General features: G+C 44.8%; 1 protein-coding gene across 2 annotated transcripts in view; it reads right to left on the bottom strand.

Moving 5' to 3' along the window:
- The window catches only part of GRB2 (growth factor receptor bound protein 2), a 313,545-nt gene that overhangs the window by 135,198 nt on the left and 151,653 nt on the right, over nt 1–26,694 (bottom strand). For both annotated transcript variants that reach the window (XM_086930763.1, XM_086930764.1), the window contains exon 3: nt 20,715–20,812. In XM_086930763.1, coding sequence (XP_086786889.1) covers nt 20,715–20,812 — 98 coding nt within the window. The remainder of the gene's footprint in view (nt 1–20,714; nt 20,813–26,694) is intronic.

Below are 26,694 nucleotides of genomic sequence, written 5' to 3'. Positions count from 1 at the left end.
CTCCAAAACTCTGGAGCCCTCTCGGGAACGATCCAGACCCAACGGCGGAAAAAAGAATCTGAAGATGGCGCCCAAGGGTGGGAGCTTCCGCAGGAAGCACGCCGACGTCACAGGACTGACACCAAAAGGTGGGACGTCGACGCCCACCTGGGCAACGAAAAAAAAAAAAAAACAAAGAAAAGACTACGATTCCGGACCTAACCACTAGACCTCGGAATAAGACCCAACCACTACACCGTGGAATAATGCACAGCATAGTGAATCCAGAAAGATTCACGCTGCAAAACTGTTACCTATCTAGATAAAATACACATCTGTGATCTGCATGTTACATGATGATCTTTACAGCGGGCACATTAGCTCTCCATGCACCTCTCGAAGTAAAAAAACAAAACCTCTCACCAAGCAAAACTCAGTTCACCAGCAAGCGCATTAATCCCCTGACCTTTATTATTATGACCATTAGTTCCTCTTCCCTCCAGTCTAGTGTCACAGTTTATCTCCCCGATTCATAATCTACAGATTCTTTGTGCCCCCTTGCAAAACCCTTGTTGTTGCTTCTGTTTGGATTTATGAATGCTCATTGTTGGTGACCTGTAAACAAGTTTGTAATATTTGAAACGTTTGTGTGGAACATTAAATCGCAGTAAGCGGCATGGGGAACCTTCTTTGCAAAGAGAAGTTAAAAGTACAGAATATTCATCTTGAAGTGTCTTCGTTCTGGTGACCACCTCATTATTTCTGATTTGCAAAACTGTTCAGTTTCTCTACTCATCAGAGTTAGTCCCTTATGAAAATCTGTAATATAACAGTGTAAAGCATGTAATAACAAACTGGGCATTTAGATTTACTGCCGGTAACTGCCATCTCTATTTTACTAAGACATTTTCCTTTCCCAAGAATGCATTCTTTTTACGGCTCAGTATAATTAATAAAAAATAAACCCTTCAAGGACTATGGAGTTGGCTTTGCCCTACACAAGTTCAGACCACCCATGCAGGAGTGGGCAGACAGATGTCAGCGTCACCACAGCATCGCTCAAGGGCCTCCGCAGCATCGCTCAAGGGCCTCCGCAGCATCGCTCAAGGGCCTCCGCAGCATCGCTCAAGGGCCTCCGCAGCATCGCTCAAGGGCCTCCGCAGCATCGCTCAAGGGCCTCCGCAGCATCGCTCAAGGGCCTCCGCAGCATCGCTCAACGGCCTCCGCAGCATCGCTCAACGGCCTCCGCAGCATCGCTCAACGGCCTCCGCAGCATCGCTCAACGGCCTCCGCAGCATCGCTCACGACCCCCACAGCATCGCTCACGACCCCCACAGCATCGCTCACGACCCCCACAGCATCGCTCACGACCCCCACAGCATCACTCACGGCCTCCACAGCATCACTCACGGCCTCCACAGCATCACTCACGGCCTCCACAGCATCACTCACGGCCTCCACAGCATCACTCACGGCCTCCACAGCATCACTCACGGCCTCCACAGCATCACTCACGGCCTCCACAGCATCACTCACGGCCACCACAGCATCACTCACGGCCACCACAGCATCACTCACGGCCACCACAGCATCACTCACGGCCACCACAGCATCACTATGCGCAACCACAGCATCACTGACCGCCACAGCATCACTCGGCGCCACCACAACATCACTCCGTGCCATCCCAGCATCAATCTGTGCAACCATTCAACAACAACTGGTTCAAATATGTTCTCTCAATGTTTCAAGCTTTATCACAATGTCACAAAAAGATGCTAATATTTCACTTCTGTTCTTGGATTTTCGTCACAATAAAATACACTGAACATAATCTTCAAAAAAGTTATTTACAAAAGTTTAAGCTATTGCCATTATAAATTACAATCACTTATGTAAGTATTAATTATTTAAAAAAATTAAAAGCCATTGTTATTAGTAATATCAATACATCTAAGTCACGTAAATACAAAACATGTTGCATTACAAATGCTATAGGTGTCACATTAGCGAAAGTTATAACTATTGGCATTGTAAATGACAAAGCTAATAATTTAGCTATTTTCAAAACCAACACATAAATAAAAAAAATTGTCATTTACAAGACCAATAGCTCAAACTTTCCTAATGCGAGACCTATTGCATTGCAAATCCTTGTTGTAGTTCTGGTGTTGATGGTGGATTTACCCCGACCTCCTCTGGTTCCTCCCAGCTCATTTCTTCTAAGGGCTTCACAGGATTCAAAATTCCTTAAGGGATACAAAATTCCCAAAGTATTCAATTTCTGGAGAATTGCCACCATTTCGGCTTAAGAGTTGTCTGTTCTTTTTCTTGACCTCAAGCACCTTCTCGTCAGTGTTCATCACGGTCTACAGTCTTTTCTGTGGAGCCTGGGCATTGATGTCTATCAGTTCCCATTGGACCGGGAGTCTCACGGGCAAACAGTAAGCCAGAAATGACTGGAGCCCTGGAGGACGTCCTGAAGGGGGTTGGGATTGTTGGATTTGTGGAGAATGAGGCACCCAGACAGTAGGGTCTTCTCCTGTCATACCCCTGCAACAGGTACATTTAGCCAACTAGACCAATAACATTTTTTTTTTAATTGGATCCTGCCTGCTCCATGTGGATGTGTTCTACTAAAGGCATGCTGAAAGGGTCTGGCAGGTGGCACTGGAGAGAGCTGCAGGGAGGGGGTAGTGGACTGGGTGGCCTGTTGACCTTGACCGATGGGCACCATGGCCTCTACCAGGAAACAGCTGCGCACCTTGTGTAGGTTGAATTACTTAGCTGTATGCAATACCTCTCCTGAAGCTACGAAAAAAGCAGTAGGGCTGATGTCGTTGATTGAGGCACACAGGACCATGTAGTGTGCCGTGGTCTTGCTCTTCTTGAATCGTTCAAGAGCAAAGTCTGCCTTATCCCAAAAAGCGAGTCCTATCAAACAGCATGCCCATGAGGGACAATGGTATATCGCCTAAAAAAAAGGTAGACCGCAGCCAAGAGTAGTAGCAAATGGCTACACTGGTTTCAATGGCCAGCTCAATGGAATCGGTGGTGCCCAAGCCACAGCGAATTGTGCACTTTAGTTGTCACGACCTTCCTGTACGGCCTGGGTGAGGACAGGTTGAAGACTTTCTGGGAGGACTCGAGCCACTAAATCCCAAAGGGCATGGAAACTACACCACAAAAGGCAGCTGGCATTCACTGATTGAAGCATCAAGCTGGAAGACGAGAAGAACATCGCCACCTGTTTTGACTTCCCATCGGAGTGTAAGTAGAAGGGAATGCATTGGGGTTAGTCTTACCTGCAGAGACCTGAACCACCCAGCTTTCAGGAGAGGGGGGCTGAGATATACACGAAAGGTCGCCGGAGGCTTGGCAGTGGCTCTGTGCAATCTGGCAGTTGACTGGGGAGCCAGAGCAGGGCTTGGTAGATGCCACCCAAAAAGTACCCGTAGGGCCCTCGTTAATAGGCAAGACGGCCCCCTTGGTTGAAGGATATCTGTAAGAACACTGATCTTGGCCTCCAAGGTGTGACGCTGTAGGTCAAGGACTTGGTATTGGTAATGTCTCTAAGGAGAAGCACTCTCCTTAGAGACAGTACCAGGGGGTGAGAGAATCCCCAACTCAGGTGAGGTATAAGGGCCAGTTTCATCTTCCTCATCATAATCATTGTCCGAACCCGTGCTGGACAGGCAATGTAGAGTGTGTATTCGTCTTGGTGGAGGCAGACCTAGAGAAGGAATGGCGGTCAAGGTCAAACCTGGTCGAGTCATTCGGTCGAGGTCGAACTGGCCGAACTGACCGATTCAGCATCAGAGAGAACAATTGGGGCCTCATCGTCCGGCATCAACAGTGTTGGCTTCGAAGTACCAGAAACTGGAGTCAACCCTGGCACCTGGGGTGGAGTGAGAGGTGTCTCCATAGGGGGCTGGGAAGGTTCAGCTGGTGCAGAGGGTGAACCCCTTCCAGTAATCCAAGTGGACAACCTCTTGGCACAATGTGGCCCAAAAGAGCACCAGAGGGAGTCGGCAATGATCCAGAGAGTCAGAGCATGGCCTAATGGAACTCTTTGATCAGTTTAGGAGTAGTGAACAGCTATAGAAACTATGGCTGTACTGGCACAAGGTGAGGGATTGGCTCCAAAGTTTAGCAGCGAGATCAAGATCTATAGTGCTGTTCCCTCGTCTTCTTATTGAAGTGTTAGTGGCTGTAAGGAGCTGGGTCCCACTTAGATGTCTTGTCTTTAACTTATTTGAGATGTAGACTGATCTCAGGAACATCTCCTGTGATTTCTTGATCTTAAACACAACTGAACTTTCAACTTGGAGTGGTCTTGTCATAAAGTATTCCAGTGCTTGGCGATGCAGAGTTTCACCAAAAAGGGTCGCATTGCCTTTGGGTTCATTGACGCACAGTCATTGCAGACTTTGGAGTTGTGACTCGAGCCCAGGCACCACGTGCAAATCTGATGAGGATCTATTACAGACATTTGTTTGCAACAGTCCTTATACGACATGCAATTTTTTGATCATGCTAAGGATCTTAAAGGGAAGACAGGTAGCTCCGGATCTGCGTTTGGTGGCACGGAAAAAACAAGTTACTTACCTATACACTGTGAGCCTCCAGTACTCCTATCTTTCATAGATTCACATGCTTGAATATTTCCCTTCATCCTGGTGGAAGCCCCACTGTATTTAAAATAAGCAGTACTATTCAAGTACATTAAAAAACATCGAGAAAGCAAGTGACCTTTAACCAATTCACATTGTTTAATAGACATAAACTTCAGCCAATCAGGGGCAAGCCCCTGAACCACTTCCCTACAGAGCCATCATACCTCAGATTTTGAGCAAATGTGTGAATATATATAAATTTCATTGAGGTATAAGAGGGAGGTGGGTGAATCGTATATGAATCTATGAAAGATATCAATACTGGAGAACCACAGTGTACAGGTAAGTAGGATTATGTTACTTAACCAGTAGGCATTTGTTCTTGGCATGCAGAGCTATAGATTCACGTGCTTTGCATACTCCTGCCATCTAGTGTTGGGTCTGGAAGTTTGCAAGTTGTTTTTCTTCTAAGAAATCTTTCTAGTCATGAGGTAAGGTAGCTCCTCCTTTCGGTGATAGTAAGCATGGGCATCAACTGCAAGAGGGTGAGAATGGAGTAAGTGAGTGTAGTAAAGAGATGTCCATGCGTATATAATGTAAATAAGGAGAACTGCAACAACTACAGATGACCGGGAGGTGGAAGGGCAAAAGTGAATCTACAGCTCTACATGCCAAGAACAAATGCTTACTGGGTAAGTAACAATCCTTTCGAGCCAGGAGTACTGTATTCTTCCAAACCGATAGCTAACCAGTAGATGTTGCAGTTGTCTGAAAAAATGTCTTTAGCACTGCTTGCCCTACATTGGCTTGTTGGCGTGCTAATACATCCACACAATAGTGTTTGGTAATTGTGTGTGGTGTAGATCATGTTGCTGCCTTACATACGTCAGCTATAGGAATGTTACCTAAAAAGGACATAGATGCCCCTATTTTGCAAGTGGAATGCGCCCTAGGGGGTATAAAATTCTTTTAGCTTTAGTATAGCAAGTTTCAATGCATTTAACAATCCATCTTGAAATGTCATATTTAGAGATAGGCTTGCCCTTGTGAGGCGGTGCAAATGCGACAAACAATTGCTTTTTTAAACTAAAATCTTTTGACCTTTCGATATAATACAATAGCGCTCTTCTGACATCAAGTGTGTGAACAGCTAGTTCTGCTACAGAATGAGGTTGAGGGAAGAACACAGGTAACTCAAGTGATTGGTTAAGATGAAAAGCAGAAACTACTTTAGGGATGAATTTTGGGTTGGTGCGAAGAACTACCCTATCTTACGAGGCTGAAAGAAGGGTTCTTCTAAGGTTAATGCTTGAAGCTCACCAACTCTCCTTAATGAAGTGATTTCAATGAGAAAGGCAACTTTCCCTGGAAGGAACTGTAAAGGACAATTGTGTAATGGTTCAAAGCGTGGACCCATGAGTCTTGTAAGTACAATATTGAGATTTCATACTGGTGCCGGAGGTATTCTGGGTGGTACTCTTTAAGCCTTCCATAAAGGCTTTAATCACAGGGACTTTGAACAGGGATAAATGCTGTCTGTTTTGCAGATATGCTGCGATTGCTGCAAGGTGCAATCGAATAGATGTGCAAGCTAAATTAGATTGCTGTAGGTACATAAGGTAACAATCAATGTTTTACCCTTGTTGTTATTACAATAAATAACAGATAGTTTCAATTTTGCTGCAAGCTCTGGTAGTGGTTCAGAGTGAGCAGTCTGGAATTGAGATGTAGCTTTTGATGTGGAACTACTGAGAGTTCCAGAAAAGTGGTGTACCATGGATGACAGGCCCATGTGGGTGCTACCAAAATCAGTGTAAGGGATATGTGTCTGAGCTTTCTAACTAGAAAAGGAAGGAGTGGGAGAGGCAGAAAAGCTAGAAAAAAGAAGGTGGGAGGGTCAAGAAGGGAAAGTTTAATGACCACGGTAGCTCAAACCCCTTTATCACCTGAAGAAACAAACAGGAGATACCTGGTCAGATCGCTTATCTAAGTGCTGTGTCATGCCAAAAAGACCACTACACCAACATGTCCTCACAGTGATAATACTGGGTTAGAAAAATTCCCATCAGCCCACCGATATTGGCGGAGTGTCGTCATGTGGGATGTAAACCATGAACCATAGTTTCTCCCAATGCACCTGATAATGATGCGGAGATAGGTTCTGGAAGGTGTTGTTCTGAACCACAGTATTTCAGAGGTAGGACCAATGGAGTGCAGTGCTTGTGCAAAAAGAAACAAAGGTGATTATAAAATTGGCTCCTGAGACAAAAAATATGTTTATTCAGTATTGTCCAGGGTCAAGAATAAAAACCAAATTCAATAACAAATTCAATAGAGGGCATAATATAAGCTTTGGGAATAGATAAACACACATCACGAACAAATGCCTGCTTCGCGCATGCGCATTTGCAATCTATTCATTACAGCCACTATCGCTGACACACGCGAGCGGTGTTGTCTCTTCGCGCATGCGCACTGCGTTCCCGCACGGCGCATGCGCGATCTGTTTTACGCTGCCCAATCAAACAACATGCGCCAGAGCGTTAGCGTTTTAGAATGGTGCTAGCTTTTAGCGCATGCGCGTCTGGCATGTGTTGCCATCTATAACGAGAGTCAGGCAGCGCGAACCAATGGACATGCTCTGTCCTTAAAAAAGTGCCGTTTTTCGCTCCTTTTTCTCTCAAATTGACCAATTAGACTGGCTATTTAAAGGAGCCTCACACAGCTAAGATCACCTCCACTCCCACTTGGACGCTGGCCATTGGGGTACCGACGGACAGGTATGGCTCCATCTGTAACTAGATCTAGCAACTAGGAATACCAACTTCAAGCCCTGTTTACTCAACTTTAGCCTTGTTACCCCACTTGCACCAATTTAGACTCTTTTGGTCTCTCCTACACCATGCCCTTAAGGAACTCCTCTATGTGAGTTTAGCCAGTATCTATAGCTCACCTATAGAACTACCTTTATAAATCAGCCTTATCCCCTAGCCTAGTCAATACCATGTCCTCTGTCTGGGTTGAGTCTCTTTTTAATCAACTAGCATTTGTTAGTGTATATATATATGGATAAGTAGAGTATATTCACTCTGTACCTCAATAGAATCTTCATTAGAGGTCATTACACTTTTCCATTTCTAACAGAGCGGGGCCTCCTTCTTCCCGAGTGGGTGACGGGTGAGGTGAGGTGTTCTCCCACAGATTGTTGGGTGAGTAGAACATAGATGAATAAACACTGTGTAACTAATTAAAGTTGTAAATCAGGAGACTGAAACAGCTTCTGAAAGGCAGAGAACAGTTTTCTGCCGCCCTGCTTATTCTTGTTGTGTTGTGTTTTAAAAGTGCCATTATATCACAATTTGCCTCTCACACACCCCCCTTTTTTTCTATTCAGGAAAATCACGACCAGTTGGATGACTACCAGGGAATACTTGGGATCCGGTAGGATTAATCCAAAATGTTAAATACACTTTATGTTTCACATAGTGCAGATGCATAACATCTCAAGGTCCTGAAGAAAGCTTGGACTAGTTGTCCTCCCAGCTGAAACATGTCGACCTCTACGCACTATGCCATGACATAGCCATTTTTTAAGACTATGAGGCGTTGTTTTTATTCTTGACCTTGGACAATACTGAATAAACATATTTTTTGTCTCAGGAGCCAATTTTATAATCACCTTTGTTTCTTTCTGCACAAGCACTGCACTCCATTGGTCCTACCTCTGAAATACTGTGGTTCAGAACAACACCTTCCAGAACCTATCTCCGCATCATTATCAGGTGCATTGGGAGAAACTATGGTTCATGGTTTACATCCCACATGACGACACTCCACCAATATCGGTGGGCTGATGGGAATTTTTCTAACCCAGTATTATCACTGTGAGGACATGTTGGTGTAGTGGCCTTTTTGGCATGACACAGCACTTAGATAAGAGGCAGAAAAGCACCTATCTTTTCCCCATTGATCCATACGGCATTGCCTTTGGTGCGAGGGTGTGGGAACCTGTAGGTGAAATCTGGCCATCTTTTGTTGTGCACTGTGGCAAACAGATCTATTTGTGGGGATCTCCATTTTTGAAAGTATGGAAGGAGAACTTGGGGATGAAGTTCCCACTTGTGTATTTGCTGTCTCCTTCTGTTGAGATCAGCAATTTGATTGTTGACTCCTAGGTGTTCTGCCAGAAATAGAATTTTGTGATGAATTGCCCAGCTCCAGATGGTCTGAGAGACATGTGACAGCTGGAGAGTGTGTGTTCCCCCCTGTTTTTGTATATAGTACAGGGCTGTAAAGTTGTCCGTGTGGACTAGGACAACTTTGCCTACGAGAGGAGACTGAAAAGCTTAGAGTCCAAGAAATACTGCTAGAAGCTCTGGATAATTGATGTGGAGACATTTGTGCTTGTTGTGCCAGAAACCCTGAACTGTCAAAATGTGGAGATGGGCACCCCAACCTGTGAGAAATAAGTCTGCTGTTAGCACGATCTGTGGAACAGGGTCAATGAAAGGCCACCCTTTTGATAAGTTTTGTGGGTTCCACCACTGTAGAGAGCGATGGGTGTGGCTGTCAACCAACACTAGATCCGTTAATTGACTCTGTGACTGATTCCACTGACGTGCTAAGCATTCTTGCAGCGGACACATGTATAGTCTTTTATGAGGTACTACTGCAATGCATGAGGCCATCCTTCCTAGCAGTTGCATAAAGGTTTTGGCTGGCAAGGTTTGATTGGATTGAAACTGTAATAACAGAGTTTGAATATTGTGAATTCTGGCTGCACTGGGAGAGGCTAGAGCCGTGCGAGTGTTGAGTCGCTCCCTGATCAGATTGTATTAGTAAAGACTGTAGATGAGACTTTTGCGTGTTGACTGTAAAGCCCAATTGGTGCAGTAGGTTTAGCGAGGTCGAAGTGTCTTTTAAACACTTTTGGTGTGGGCTGGCTTTGATGTGCAGGAAGGCGTAAATTTGTTGTCTTCTGAGACTACTTGCTAGACATTTGGTAAACACTCTGGGAGCAGTAGTTACTCCGAATGGGAGTACTTTGCACCGATAGTGTTTGCCAGCTATCAGAAATCTAAGATATTTCCAATGAGCTGGATGGATTGGAATGTGTAAGTATGCGTCTTTTAAGTCTAGTGTAGACATAAAATCGTTTTGCTGTCGAAGTGGAAGCACTTGCTGAAGCGTTACCATATGGGAATGTTCAATGCTACTTTTGGTGTGAACGAGGCTGTGGCACTAACAGGGCCCTCTGCTTAAAAGCATTTTTCAACATCCAACAGACATATTTGGACTCAAAGGTCAGCAGGGGTTTGGAGCACTTGGCTGGATCCCACCTCAGCTCCGATGCCTTGCCTCTGTGCCAACTAGAACCCAAAGGGAGCAGATGACCTGCAGAAGACAGTGACTTGTGCAAGGGGGCTCAATGCCTGACCGCCTTGTAGACAGAGCTTTGCCTCACCATGCATTATGAACTTCAGCTTTGACCATGCTCACAGCTCTAAGGTAAACTTTAAGTGTTGGCCGATTTCAACCAAAGTGGAGGGAGAGCCTTTGTCCCAATCCTCCTCTAGTTTGAGACACTATCTTTGGTGTTAATGGGTCTCTAAAAGAGCTTTGAAAGAGCAGGAAAGGAAAGGCTGTAGAAAGGGAAGTCTTCTCAGAGCAGGGAGTGGAGTATTCGATCACACGAGCCCAAAGCAGAGAACGTTAAAAACATCAAATCCGGGAATACCGCCAATACACGTCCAAGCTCGCTGGAGGAGAAAAACAATGCAACAATTGAGTAGGTAGCCATTGCCAACTAAGTAATGAGTCACATCATACTCCATGACTCGAAAGACTTCTTTAAGCAATAACAAGTTGCAAACTTCCAAGCAACAGGAGTATGCAGAGGATGTTTATCTACAGCCACACATGATACGAACGTCTAATTACACACCACTCGCCCACTCACTAATCCTAGGCAAGGCCTCTAATGGCCCAGAAAATTGAGCTTTTAAAAAAAAATTATGCTATCTCCCAATGTCGCGGGACATCAGGAGAATATATTTTTCAAACCTGAGCCCTGGGATTGAGGTATGAAATATCTATCTCACCAATCCACAGACTATAAAACCTTTTTTTTTAACTCTGAAACTCGCAAATATTCTAAAAGAAATAAAACCGTGAACATTAGCGAAGTCAATAGGTCTGGCGTGCATGTTAAGTTATAAGCTAGAACTATTGTGGCTTTGTCAATGTTGCAGGTCAGAGGGGTGGGAGCAAACAAAGCAGGCTGCTAAGGCAGGGTATTTTATATGGTGTTCAAGTCCATCCACAGTCTCCTGCACCGGTTCTAGCGGGTTCTTGCTAAGGTGGTTCAGGCGTCGCCCAGCTCTCCAAAAATTCTCCTATTGGTATTATCCTGATCAATTGGCCCTATTTATTTAAGAAATGGGATCACTTGCTTGGTTTTCTAGCAAGTACACACTTGCCGCCCTAATCCTTCTGAGTCCCCAGTAGGGCTTTACCTCCTTTTCTGCAAGCGGCATCAGTCTCAGGCATATATATCTATGTTCTGATGATGATCACGGCACCCCTATGGGATCGAAATGTCGTCTCCTTGATACCTTGACACTATTATATGTATTATTGAATTGTGCTATGGTGTCTTTCTTCATATGTGCTTGATAATTTACTGATCCTTTTTTAAAGTACCAAGAAATGCCTGAGCCTCTCTTGTTTTAATTGTCGCAGGGTTTGTGTTTCCACTTTATTGGTTTGTTTTCTTTGAATTGATAAAATATTAAAATATTTTTGTCTGTAATGTAATGCAATGTAATGCAATGTAATTGTGCTTTTCTATAGCGCAGCTATCACTCCATGGAGCATCTTGGCGCTGTAAGGGACAATACAATATAGATCTCATTGTATTTCTATATTAACTCTTTCATTCTTACCCTTCTTTTGAGGGACCACTGTGCATATAAAATACTTGCACCCAAAGTCCCCAGCCAAATCCAATTGGGCCCCTTGTTCACATGTAACAAGGGAGGGAAGGGCGGCAAATACCAGAGCTGCAGGAAGAGCACCAGGCAAGGTGGCCAAGGGCACTTACAGGGAGGGCAGGGGATCACAAAAGCCACAATGGTTACCGGTCCGGCAGAGGGTTCTGTTCAAGGCGCTATGTTTGGCCATCAAGCCTTCTGGGACATGGGACCTATCATTACCCGTGATCTGATCACTCATTACATCCCAAATCGTAGTCTTCGTTCCAGCCAGACTCTCTTAGCAGTAGTCCCAAGAATAAAAAGATCTAGAACCGGCGGAAGGACGTTCATGTACAACGCAGCTAAGGCCTGGAATGCTCTACCACTTCATCTTAGAGCCACCCAGAACCTTACTATGTTTCGTAAGCAACTGAAGACCCACCTTTTCACATCTGCCTGCTAAACCGTTGTCTTTTTTTTCCCCCTTCCCTGCTCTCTGTAGGTCACGATTATCCTAGCGCTTGGACGCCCTCGGGCAACAACTGCGCTCTATAAATCCCCAAGTTTACATGGGTGAGGCACAGTCACAGACAGGGTGAATGCTGGTGGCCAAGGAATAAGTAAGAGGTCCAGAGGAAACAGAGGAGCTACAGCATGACAGGGGCAGTTCACAAGTGTGGCTACACAGGTGAAGCTAACGGACACAGAGGGGCTGTAGGTGCTGCAAATAAAGAATGGGGGTGGAACCAGAAAAAGGGATGTAGTGGCAAGTAACAACAGCATACAAATGGACAGAAGGGAAATACCCCCTTGATCATGTTATCCCTACAGACATTACATTTTATTCTTTTGGATACCTCTTATTTTGGGAATGGACATTCTGCAGAATTCAACTCTAAAACATATCTAGTGATCCCTACTAGCAACCTACTATACCACTTTAGATGACTAACGTTGACAGAAGTTTTCTTCTTAACAGTTGTACATGAACAGGGCAATTGATTCATTAGTTTAAGCAGTTTGTTTCACAAGAATAGTTTTTAAGAAGTTATGAAAATCAAGTTCAAAATGTATAAATATTCATAAATTAAAAATATGTTTTATATAAAATAAAAAAGATAAGAAGATTAGGTTGTTTCCTCTTCACTCACGATAACAAGTAGCTAGCAGACTTCAATTAAAATGTTACTAATCAGTGGCTCCCTACTTTGTGCGTGTGTATGGAATAAAGATCGACTTTGTCTATGTGGGAATCACGCTGTGTGCCTTCTGCTCTTCCGTTGAGAGAAAGGACATTTCGGTCTGGAGTTGAATTACAAGGTGCCTGCCCTGGAATCAAACCAGATTCGGGATGATGCTGTGTGAGGATTTCCAGGATAAAGGAAAGAATAGAAATACACAAGTTTATTATTCAGGAAGACGTATTTTTTCCTTTGTCCAAGATAGGATCTGCAGACCTTCAGAGGATATCAGCAATTTGAAATGTTTTGTGGTAGCAGCCACTGCAGGATACCGGGAACCGATGCCTGCAACCTAGAAACAAGCATTTACAATGCAACGGTCTCGCCTTTGTAAAAGTTAGAGCTTTTTTCATTGTTAATGACAATTTATTCTGTATATGTTGTTGTAGAAATGTGACTGGTTTTACGCCCTCCTCACAGTCCCTCGTCCAGAAATACATGCCTGCTGCTCATGAAACTAGCAATAAATGACAGCTCCTTACCCATTTCCTCTGCTCGAATGCCGAGTGGGCAGGGGTGAACGCTTGCAGCGGAGGGGGAGGGGGGTCGAAACGTGCCTGTTTTCAATGCATGGCGAGAGGGGAAACTTACACACCACACACCGTCCTGGCATGTAAAGATTATGAACGTATACTGAGGGAGCCCTGGCATGGGAAGATTATGAGCGTAACATAACATGTATTTGTAAAGCGCATGTTCACCCAGAGGTCTCTGGGCGCATGGGAATATTACAAACCCCTCTCGAGGGAGCCTTGGCGTGGGAATGTTTTACACGTGTCCTGATGGAGGCCTGGCATGGGAGTGTTAAAAACCTTTTCCGAGAGAGCCCTGGCGCAGGATTATAACCACAACCTGAGGAGTCCCTGACACGATGGTCTACTGACATGAGTTGACTTTGCACCACTACAAAACTTTTTTTTTACCGTACAGTTAGGAGGACTGTCAATATTGGATGTAAATGAAAAAGTGATTAAAACAGGTATTGTTGAGGAAGCGGTGGCGGTTTACAGAACAGGGTATTTCTCGACCTAAGTGCAGCATTTATCCATCCGCCCCATGTGCCCTTTCCAAGAATCACTGCAAGAACTCACCCCAAAATGCCCCACTGTCACAGCCATGTTGGAAATGGCGCTTTCCAAGCCCTACCAGCCTTTCAGGGACTGCCCGAGCTCTGGATGCTTTTCAAAGGCAGTAACCTGAAAATAAATCGCCCAGAATTTATTGGGTCTGCCATAAGAGGAGCCGTCAAAGAGACCTATTGCTATCAATTCTTGACACGTTGCTTTGGCTGAGCCAAGAGAGTATTTGACGCTCACCTGCTGCTATCGGCTGTTTAGTGTAATATTCTGCCATATAGCCAGTGCTTGCTACTGCAATCCAAGAGGGACTATTTCGCACCACAAGACTACTTTGAACCATAACCCATTAACTTAATATAGTCATAGATGCAATGTATACAGCTGAGACAGCTTCCTGAGCAAACACACAGCCGCACCTGAGTACTTCACACAGGTCTTTAGAAGACCTTTTACGAGTCAATGAGGCTTTGTTGATTTTCACCCCTTCTTCTAAAACCACTGCAACTCCACTCTGCATATTGCTAGAAGAGTCAGCCCCCAGCCCCCCCTCCCGCAATTTTTAGTAGTCCCCCCCTCCTCCCCCCGAAATTTGGCTCTCTAGTTGCGCCTCTGCTCGGACTCATCCCTAACCTTTCAAGCTAAAATGATCTCCCGAAAATCCTTCGCAACTCTTCGCTCCTTCAATCTGCGCGTGCCCACCATTCCTAATATTGGCTCACTTCCTCCCTTCACCAATCCACCTGGATTAATATGGCCTCGTTCAAAATACTGGAGTAAATACTGGAGTAAATGCGTGAAATCGGAGAGAATAAAGTTAACAGATGTACCACAAGTAATCCTACAAGAGAAAAGGAACCACGTTACCAATCTACTATCGATTTACATATAGCTTTGGAATCCGGAGTAGCGTGCTACTCGCCGCGATGCGCTCCAACACCTCGTCAGCACTAGTAAGCGCTATATAACCAATTTACAACACACGCAAGATTTAGTAGGCCTAAAAGTTCTCTAATCATTTTTTTTTTAATCAAGGAGCCATCTTATAGCGTCCCAACTTTCGCGAACTCCAGGAACGTTTTTAAAAGACAGCCATGGAAAGTCCCCTCTTAGTCTTAATACAGTGCTCGGACTCAGCCTGCAGTCAGTAACGCGACTAGAAGCCGCTGCAAAGCAGCGCAGCGCTACCTCTATTCAACAATGCGAAGTCTAAGCGGACCACAGATCTAACAACAATCGGATCTGACTTTTGCGGTCTGGGGTCCAAGCCTCGTGATTACCCGAGTGATCGACATCAGAAGCATGAAAGGCTGATTCAAAGGGGTCGGTGACACTCGGGGAAACTTGGCAGCATGTATAGAACCCACCGAGCTCTCTCTCGCCTGTACCTTGTGGCCCCTCTGGGGTTGTCCTTGCGCCTGTCATCCGTGTAGCAGGGAGTGTAGACACAGCAGCATTGGTGGCCTGGCCATAGCGTCTCGGAGGAGAGGTCACAGGTATAGCACACAGAGCTCGGTGCTCTCCCCGGGGTTCTCCCCTGCTCTGCCATCTGCCATTGTCTGAACCGCTCTCACAAAATGAGGCTCTGCCATATACATGTTGCCCCGTATTAAATATATCGGCGTTTCGGTCAGCCAACTTAATTTAAAGAGTGACCAATGGTAATTCCATTGCTGTTTCAGGTGATAAGTGGCAGTGTAAATGCACGCGCTTCTTTTCTAAGTACTAACAGTGTTTTATCCTAAACAGAGGTGCGTATCACTTAGTACCCTCACAAGGATAATTAAGACCAGCAACTTACTTCAACCCTGGCGACTCCCCTCCTGCACTCACGTGACTATCACGTCATTAGTCTCGCGGGCGCCACTCTCTTAAAGGGGAACTCATTGTTGTTACGGCGACTTTATTAAACAAGCACTCCCCCGAGGTGGCGGTCGGGGGAAATGAGTCAACGCCTACCTCCGAATGACGGCAAGAAAAGGGGCGGGACTTAAAAAAGACACGAAAACGCCCCCGAATCGCGTCCTTACGGGGAAAGAGTAATTGACAACGATGTCTTCCAATGGCTAGCCTCCATTTATGGAACCAGCCAATGGAAGAAGGGGCGGGATCAAGTCCCCAATACTGAGATAACATTAAATTTCGCCTGCGCGAGCACTGCTGTGCAGTGCTACGGCCAGGCGAAACCTAAAAAGTAACATGGATTTTAAGGTGTCTGGGTGCGCATCCCGTAACTCCAGGATGGGCAAGGCGGGTCCTCGAGGGCCAGGCACTGCCCCAAAACGTACAATAATTCTTTTTTGTAAATAAGTGAAAACAAATTAAAACATATATTTCTCAGTGTAACTACACATGGCAAAAACTGTGCGCGGTCACCACTGTGAACCTGGGGGATAGCAACTGTATCTAGAGGTTATTGTACATGAACAACGGCCTTGTGAAGCTGGTTCTGACACAAGGGACCTCCCAGGTCCTGGCTACAGGCCAGGCTAGGGACCCGGAGTCGAAATGACAGTGCCATAGGCCTTAAACAGCTAGTATGCTTGCACAGAGGATAGTGGCCTAGTCCTGCACCCAGAACCTGTTAAACACAGCCCAATGAGTGTTTTTGGAGATGGACACTTAGTTGGTTGGGTTGTAGGCTAAGCCCTGAAATCGAAGCAGAGGTTGGGTGCAAAAGAGGTTGTAATGCAAGGCCTAGCACAAACAAACTATAAAGGTGTGCATAATGTATGTAAAGACCCTTAAAAAATAAATTAAAAAAATCAACTTTACAATAACGTATGATTTCTTCTGCTCATAACATGTTCAAATGTGCATTAAAGGTACCTCAAACAGTAACCTCGAAAAACAAAGTTACAAAACAAAAACAAAAATCCCCTTAAAATTGGCCAGTTAAAGTCTACCTACACAAACCATAAATCACACAGCCACCATGAAAATAGTGACTCTACACCGAAATATACTGCTCACGCCCCACTATATATCAGCCTCAAATAACACATCATTAAATAACACCAAAAAGGAATGACACTCTAACCATAGTTTTGTTATTTAGAATGTACCAGGTAAGATTATGATGTCACAAGCAATGTCATAAAGGTAACTTTTTAAAGGAATATGTCGCATCATGTGTGCAATCATAAGCTATCCATTTTTCCACAAGTAGATTCAAGATGGTCTATGATTTTTGTTGAAGTTTGACTGGTTAGTGTGTCAACCAAAGTGTACCCACACAAAGTCAACAATGGCTACTGCCCTCTTACATCAGGACAAGGAGTCTAACAGTTGTACTTCTGGAAGGAGAGGGGGACTACAATGCTCACCTCTGGAAAATCCAGGGACTTTCCCATAACCGGCTACTTTCTGCCACCACTAGAGCTGCGTGTGTTACGTTGTGTATGTTTAAGTGCACTCTGTAGCAGGCTGAACATGAAATAGGAAATTTGTGCAAACTACATGGTTAATAGTAGAAACCACAGGAAATTCCAACACAAACCAGCGATTTCCATTAAGGTTGTGGCCCTTATTCCATGTCCACATGACAAAATCCTGCATGCTGCTGACTCGACAGATATTCAATAAGCAGGGCAAATATGCATCTGGTTCCCTGCAAGATGGCGTGCACCTACTACAGGGCCTTCCATTCACACCTTTGAGTTATACTGGGTGCCCTTTCGCCCAACAACACACAGACTTTGACTTAGAGTTTAAGAATAATTCTCCATTTGTGAAGGGTTTACCACCTCCTTTGGAGATATCTCTAGCCCCGTACCACCACCTCTGAGCGGACCAGCGCCCCCCATACCCCCCACCCGCCACTGCAGCAGGCGCAAAGTATCAAAAAGCTAATGGGCCAACACCCTCAAGACATCCTACTCTGACACTGCATCAAACTAGACCACGCTGTCAAAAAGGTCAACTCCTGGATCACCAACTGCACCGACATCACCCTCCATCAAGACCAGCAGACCCAGGAGATGCACCAAGCAGACCAGATGTTACACAAATAACTGATAACAGCAAAACGTGACTGCAAGCTACTGGAAAGAAGATGGCGCATAAGTAAAGGATAGCTCAGACAGGACCACCATCAAGACCTCCCTCAACCACTACCATCGATTACTGGGAGAGAAAAAGAAGAATGCCCTAGCCAACCACATCGAGTCAAGTTCCGACTACAGCAAAGATCTCTTCTTCATTGTCAGAGTTCCCCAACCCCACAGCCACAGAAAACAGCATCACTACCCTCTCAAGACCTATGTGACAGAATTGCAGACTAGATCACCATCATCTACAAAAACTTCGAACCCCAGCCCAAGCTTTCGGACTTCCTTCACGCATTCACCAATACCAACCAGCGACTTACCACGGGGGACCAGCTCACTCGACAGGACACCACCACCATCCGTTCACTGATCCCTGCCCGCACCACATTTTCAACCTCGGAAACCCTAGGATCTGCAGCGAGCTCACCACCATCTTCAACTCCTCACTAACCACGGCCACCTTTCCTGAAGACTGGAGACATGCAGAAGTCAAACCACTACTCAAGAAACCATCTGTCAACCCCAATGAACTCAAAAACTACTGCCCTATCTCCCAGCTCCCCTTCCGCGCCAAAGACCTGGAAAAACCCATCAACCGACAACTCAAAAAACATTTGGAGCAGAACCTTCTCCTAGACACCTCCCAATCTCAATTCCACACCATATCACAGCATCAAGACCATCTTGATCGCAGCCACAGATGACATCGTAGCCCTCCTCCAAAGAGAGGAACAACAGCTTGCATTCTCCTCGACCTCTCCACAGCCTTTATCACCATATCTCACCAAACCCTGATCAAAAGGCTGCATCACAATGGTATCCAAGAAGAAGTTCTCAAGTGGATCACCTCCTTCCACACTATAAGAACACAGAAGGTCCGCCTACCACTGTTTACCTCCGAACCCAAGGACACCATCTGTGGTGTTCCTCAAGGCTCTTCCCTCAGTCGCACTGCACTCTCTTCAACACATTCATGAGCCCCTTGGCCAGCATAGTCATATCCCACAGACTAAATATCATATCCTATGTGGATGACACCCAGCTGATACTCTCATCCTCAGTAGACCCTGCCACCATGAGAACCAACTTCCATGAGTGCATGAAGAGCTTTGCTGACTAGATGAAGGACAACAGCCTGAAGCTCAACACGGACAAAACTGAAATGCTGATCTTCGGCAACAATACCACCCCTTAGAACAACTCCTGGTGGTCCTCGGAAGTAGGGCCATCACTCAAACCAATCGACCACACCAGAAACCTCTGCATAATCCTGGACAGCAAATTGACCATGAATTCCCAGATCAATGAAGTCTCCTGCTTTCTCACACTTCACAGGTTATAAAAAAAATCTTCAAATGGCTCCTCCTTAACACCATTTATACTGTCACTCAGGCCCTAGTCAACAGTCGAGTAGACTATGGCAACACACACTACGCAAGGATCACCACAAAATGTCTGCAGAGACTCTAGATCTACAGAACTCAGACGCCAGACATCCTGGACCTCCCCAAACTGACCCACATTACCCCTCACCTCAAACTCCTCTGACTCCCTATACAGAAGAGGTGCCAATACAAACTGCTGATCCACGCCTACAAAGCATTGCACGACTAAGGACCAGCCTACATCAACCACCGCCTGAATTTTTACCAACCTACCAGACAACTATGTTCTGTGTCCACCTCACTCGCCCACACCACCCACATCCACCGAAGCAACAGCGGAAGACATTCCTACTCCTACCTTGTGGCAATAAATTGTAACAACCTCTCCATGCAGCTACGAACCTCTAACTCTCTTCTGGAATTCTAGAAGGCGCTCAAGACCTGGCTGCTCAACTAAGTTACTCAACTCTCATGACCCTCCACCGCCTGGATACCCTCTTAAGGTGATTAGTCACACTGTACAATTTGACTAACTGATTGATTGATTGACTGATAGGGAGCACCATTACAACTCACCATTAGGAGGGGACTACCCCTTCATACCTCCTTAATTTAGATTCGGAAAGGATTGCAAAATACATTATGGGAATTGGAAAGGCAGTTCCGTCTGACAAAATGAGTTTAGTAAATTGGAAAAAGTCATTTTGCTGCCACAAGCCCTCTGATTTTGTTTTTTGCAGGGTTTACACTTGCAAAATGGGTTTGTACATTGGGCCTACAATCCCAATTGCAAATAAAATACCAGTATTTTTATTCTAATAATAAGACAGAGGACACTGAGCTTATTAAGTGCAATTACTAGTGTCAAATGTTACAGAGTTCCTAACGTTCTATCCCTCATGGAGAAAGCTCTGACTGCCAGCGTTATGCTTCGAGAGTTAAGTGCACAAAGGAAGTAACTCAATCATCCAATTGGATTCAAGCCATGTGGCCCTGAGACACCAGTGGTAATTAACAATACCAAGGAGATGCACTGTGATAGTGACTAGTAAACACAGATTGTTCTAAGTCCCAAAGAAAAGGCCACAAAGATGTGGTGGGATGCTATGCTCACCAAAATCATGTGTACTAGATAGGGCCCGGAAATCCATGCCTAACTGTCCCTGCTGTGATTCGTAGAAACACAAGAAGACATGACAGCCTTTAATGAAAAATAGTTTGAGCGGGTTCTAGGGTGTTTTGTCAAGCAAATATGCCAGAGAATTGCACCAAATTTATTAGGGTAACCGAATTGTAATAAAAATGAAAACAAGTCACTGACACCTGGATTTTTATGTGAGAATGTAAGCATACATGCACTCCCTGTGAGGGTCACATCTTCCTTTAATACTCACGGATGTGGTTTCATTTCTATGTAGTTCTTGGGGATAAAACCGTCTTTGCCACTGAGCTCCGCTTTAAACCAGTTCTGGTCACACTCCTCATTAAGAACCTGCAGAAAAATAAAGGAATAATGAGCATCAACTCCACAGTGATGACAGGTACTTCGTGCACTACCTATCCAACATGATGTTTGTGTGAGTGCACTGTACTTCCCATGTACTGCACCGGTATTGTGCTCAACAAACGGCATATGGATACACCTTTAAATGGTTTTTAGTGGACTAACCTCCACCAGTGGACTGTATAAGTGCATTGTGCATACTATGTACTGTCATGCCATTACCCTACAATGAGTTTCACATATTGCCATTAGCGTACTGTGCCATGGTGTACTGACTGAAGTGAATGTTCTGTCAGCACAGTGCCTAGCAGTGCAGAATACACTTATCATACTGCCTAAACAGCTCACTGCACATCCACATACTGTCTCACACGTTCTAAAATACCCTGCCAGAGTACTTTTCATGCATTTGCCTCCAATGCACTACACCATCTGCATACTGTTGCCCGCACATTGCATGCCAATGCTTCATATGTGTGCTACAAATTATATTTTCTGCTCTCAGCAAGCTGCATTACACCGCCCACTGGTTTAAGTAATGAATATCTCAAGTTCTAGCTGTATGCATGCTGCGTACCCTAAGTAAAGTCTACAGTACGTTTGGAAACCTAATAACTGTGCACCACACACTCCATTTAGCACCCATATATTATTCCCATCTCATGCTCGTTACAGCACTACCACATCAGCAAGCCCAGCATTCCCCATCCTGTATGGCAATGTATCACTCATCTCAAGTATTGATCTAGAATCAGCTGCTGATTCAAAACATCAACAATTTGATGCATTTCAAAGCTATTCTAACAGAGTCTTTACAACACTAACTTAAAAGATGCCCTTTACAACCACCACACTGCAAATCAAATGTATGAAAGTTAAAGTTAATTACCATTTTTCAACAAAAATAGCTTTCCATCCACCTTGGAACAGCTATTTGATCAACCTCCTGACACATCCATAAATCGATCACCCTTTTCTTGTCCCATGCTCCGACTAGTAATTGCACCTAACAGCTTAATCAAGACAGCAACCCATTCACCACATTGAGCAGTTACTGCTCACTAAATGTACTGACCACATTTAATGGAGAGCATCCACTGCTTACGAAACGCACGAACCTTCCAGAACAAAGTGTACTGCACTCGTGTCCAACAAACTCACAACTGTTTGATCCTCACATTAACAGGGATCCCTGCTGTTTGCAGAGGTCTGGGTACACCAGTCCCTATGTATGTCAGTCAACTAAGTGCACCTATGGTCTGCAACCTAAACGCCCAGCACAATATCCAGCCAGAAACAATGGTTAGTTCGTTGATGTCAAAACACCAACACTAGACTATCAACTAACATCGCCCGAGTCCACACAGGACAGGACAGCAAACATCCATTCCCAGTACCATTCTGCTTTAATTCCAGTCAACACTTTCAAAGTCTGTTGCATGCAGAAAGAAGAAGAGTACTGCATTTCTCCATAAAAACAAAACCAGAGATTACAAGAAGCAAATCAGCATTTTAAGAGAGAGATTTATAAAACTGGAGTTCCATCTGCTTCATATAAGAGTAACTATCCAAATCTTCATTCTCCCACAATAACTTGTGACTCATTTGCCAATCTAAAGGAATAGAAGAGTTTCTGCGAACTCATTGCTACTTCCACAAGAATGTTTCTTTATTTTAGTTTCTTACACTAACTTCTAAAATAAACCCTTCATTTGCAACGTTTTCACAAAGTTTGTGTCGTTAGGTCTAACCTCCCACAAAAGCACAAACTGCCTGGTTGCGAAAGACATTGTGGGCTTACTGAGAACATTAAGGGATTTGCGACCCACCAGTTGCTAACCACTAGATGGCTTTACTGCCACTTTTATGTGCTTACTTTCATTTGGGTGGATCTCCTTATTTTAGCCTATCCATCCTGCATTTGTCCTTATCACAAACCATAGCCTCTTTACCATCTGACTGACTGGCTTCTATGCTTCCTCTGCTTTCTTCTATGGAACGACTTTTTAGGTTTTGCCTGTCGAAAGCTGCGCAAGCTGCGCAAGCAGCGTTTCGCGCAGGCGAAATCTAATGCTAGAACAGTATGGGGGACTTGAACCCGCCCCTTCTTCCATTGGCTAGCTCCATAAATGAAGGCTAGCCATTGGAAGAAATCGTTGTCAATCACTTTTTCCCGTTCAGAACGCGAATCGTGGGCGTTTCTGACTTTTTTTAAGTCCCACCCCTTGTTGCTGTGTGTCCTGGGCCGCGCTGTGATTGGCTGCCAGCCCGGGACACACCCGTGACGTCATTCCGCGGGCCGCGCTGTGATTGGCTGCCGGCCCGGGACCTGACTTACTTTGCCTCCACTTTTATTTTAAGAGCTTGTTTAAACGTAGCATTAAAAAAGCCCAAAGGGGTCTCCGGTAAATTGCATTCCTGCTATTGAATGGAAGTAAACTTTGAAAGGCTATGATATGAAGCGTGGACGTTTATGTCAAAAGAATGACCAGCTTGCGCCTTAGTTTACCTATTCAATCCGGCGCCTTGCAAGTGCCCGATGTTTATAATCTGTATGGTGTGCTCTTGATAATTGTGGGCACTGGAAAGGGTAAGCGGTGTGAATTCCACTCCCGCGGCTGCTATTCACCCTCCAGGCCTGAGCGTGTTACATCCAATTATGAAGAAAAACATAATGCCACTAATAGTAGCTATATAAATTTCCTTCACACCTCATGAACCCGATTTTGCTTACAAAATTGGAAAATTGTTTTCTTTGCAACATTTGCTTTCTGCAGATTTTTTTTTCTTTTTAAAGCAAAAGACCTGGGCTTCTTTTTTGTGGAACTTGGAGAAGCACAATCATTTTTTTTTTATCCCGAAAAGGGGGGGGGGGGGGTTGATGAGCAGATCTACTCTCAAACCGCATAACCTTTCCCCAGCCAGGCTGGCATTTTCATACTGTTTTCGAAGGTGTGTGTGCTGCAGCCTGCCTCCCCCGACTCACAGAAGGGCAGTCCTTTGTCGAGGTCTTTTACCCCCTAACTAATGATTGAGGCTCCTGAGATGCGTTACAATGTGCTCCAGGGAGGCTTGCTTCTGTTTTTTATTTAACTTCTTTGTGCCTGTACGATTATTTTCGGTTGCACTGCGACACCGAGCGGAGAAAAAAAAGTTCTGGCAGGGGTGGTTCTGTGAAGTCGGGGTGCAGTCCTGCAGTGTACCCGGCACTGACTTTCTTATCGCGCAGGACGTTATAATATGCATAATTTTTCTAGTGGTATTTTATATATCGATGCTTATTTTAAGGCTTTTCAATTTTTTCTTTAGGCTCATAGTGCCCTGGGCAACTTGCCCAGGATTCGCCAAGTTTTTTGAGAAAATATCCACTGTAAGTAAATAAAGTGACCTGTCTCTTTAAACGGGGCAGCCACCCGGAAACAGACCCTAGTCGCTTCCATCATTGTGCAACACATACTTGTTGGTAAAGTGGATTACAATCTCAAGCGGGCACATGCGTCTTGCTCGTTGTGATGCAGGAGGAAGGGGCTGTGGAGTGCAGGACTTGAGCACAATTTTGTAAGCGTTCACTTAACAGTTGTGGTATTTTACCGGCAGGGGGAGTCATCTCACGTCAAAGAGGTCCAATAAGCCCTCAGAGAATGAACCTGGCGTCAAGGTTCAAAGGGCACATTAAACTTTGTGTGGGTACATTCTGAATGTGCTTTTAAAACCACAGTCCTTATCCAGTCTTTGCCACATGATCTAAAGTTCATATGATTAGGTGGTTACTTTAAGTATCAACATTTCAAATTGTGCCGCAAAATAATTAGGAGAGTTGTTTCCATGTGTAAATGAATTATACACCCACATATACATTGATGATGCATGCTGGGACTTGTACACATGGGCTATGCTACCTGCTGTTGGGTAATTGGTTGGGACACAGAGCATCTTGCTGGTCTGCGCCCTGACGTGGCAACGGCGTTCCGGGTAGCCTCACCCTATGAAAGAAGGGCTCCAAGACATCTCACGCACCTCGAGTTTCGGATGCTCCTGTTAGCATAAACATCTTATCTGTTAATGCTCTTTAACTTCTTAGAATGCTATTTGATCTCTAGGAAATACCTAAAAAACAGAACTGGGGCTCTTCCTGACATGAATTGAGTCCCTCTTGAGCCTAAGATGACTGCCATAGTGTGGCAATTTGCCCTCTACGGTCATTTACAACCTGCACTGTATTTAGAGTGGATTAGCTTGATTTTTGCCCAATGTGTCAATGTATTTGTGCAGGGTCATTACATTCGACTTTCATTTACTTGCAGCTGAAGAGTGAAGAGGGCCGTGTGTATGACGAAAACCTCCACTACCCCCTTCTCCTCATCTTGACCAAAGACGGATAGAAGACGGTTACTGACGTGAAGAAATGCGTCTTCATATTTATGCCAATTTTTATGATGTCCACATTTGGAGAAATCCGGATCCTGTGCCTTTTCTTTCACTGTTTTTCGTAAATTAGGTATTCTACGTTTGTCTACGATATTTTATGCATCCAAATAACAGACGCCAGAACACCGTCGAGGTAGCTCTGCCTTTCATCATTCTGAATTTGAGAAAACAAGGAGCAGTCGTTAAAGTTGACTAAAGGCACGCACAAATTACTTGTGTTTTGTGTATTTGCTTAATTATATCTGTGGAAATTGTGTGCTACACAAGTACAGTGTTCCTGTTAATTTGTCCTTGCCCTGCTTGTGCCAAGAATACACTGGGAACACACTCCTGGTGGACTGTAGAACGGGCTGGTAGCGCCTTATAGACATTTTTTTCGGTTGGCAATTTTTTTCTCAGCAGTAGAATGTTTATTTACTTTGCAGTGCACGCCTCACCTGAGTTATATGTAAAACATTTGGAAAAGGGCAAATTAGATTTTCACCAGAGTAATATTTTAACGCTAACTTGAAATGTTTGTTTCTTATATTTTCTAATATTTGCAATGTTCACAAACCAATTTGCAGTGCCTGTGTTTGAAATTTGGCATAACTTATTGTTTTGTCGCATTCAAAATGTAACAGCTGACAACAAAACGTATTTTGTAATGGACATGTGAGTTTTGCATTTATATTAACATTGTCGCCTTACTCCTCTGCTAAGGTACCTCGCTGGAGATTTCTTAAGAAAACAGTTGTTTTTTCCTGTGGTACCTTTTCTCCATCAGGAGCACAGGCAGTGACGCCTCATGTGCTGACCATTTGCACTTTCGGCACAATAGATGACCCCTCGCCCCACCACTTCGCCCCGCCCCCTCAATTATGGGCGATTAGTCTCAGTGTGTTGTGTCAAGAAGGGGGAGGGGGGCGGGGGCACATTATCTGTTTTGGTACAGGGAGAGCACGCTTACACCCCGCTTTGTGGCCCAGGCTCAGAGCCCGTCCAGGGGTAGGTAGCCGGGAGTCCAGCTGCAGGCTGCTCGGGTGACACAGGCCGCCCAACTCGCCCTTCTTCCTTCACTTGGCCGCTGAGCTCGGCGGTCGTGGGCTGGGATTTCACACAATGGAATGCCCTTTTCAATTGTTGACTTGATACCTTTCTGTTGCTTATTGCTGTATTTGGGTGCTAAACTGGTACTATTGTGGTGCGAACTGTGCCCAGACAGTGTTAACAGGTATAAAAAAAATGTCAAAATAATGTAGCAACACTGCCTCAAAATGTGCCGTATTGCTTCCTATAGTTTGCCTTTTCTTGTTGTATAATTAACACCCTGCCGCATAATTCAGCACTCTCCCTGGCGTATAATTCAAGTGGCCCCCCACATAGGAAAGGAAATAAGTACCTCTCCTGCCTGCTGCTCACCCTCCCTTGCATTCAGCCCAGTAAACAAAGCAGGATCAATA

The sequence above is a fragment of the Lissotriton vulgaris genome, chromosome 7 (assembly GCF_964263255.1).
Source record: "Lissotriton vulgaris chromosome 7, aLisVul1.2, whole genome shotgun sequence".
In the NCBI taxonomy this organism is placed as follows: domain Eukaryota; kingdom Metazoa; phylum Chordata; class Amphibia; order Caudata; family Salamandridae; genus Lissotriton; species Lissotriton vulgaris.
The sequence above is the reverse complement of the archived record's forward strand: the minus strand, read 5'-3'. Positions and strand labels throughout refer to the sequence as shown.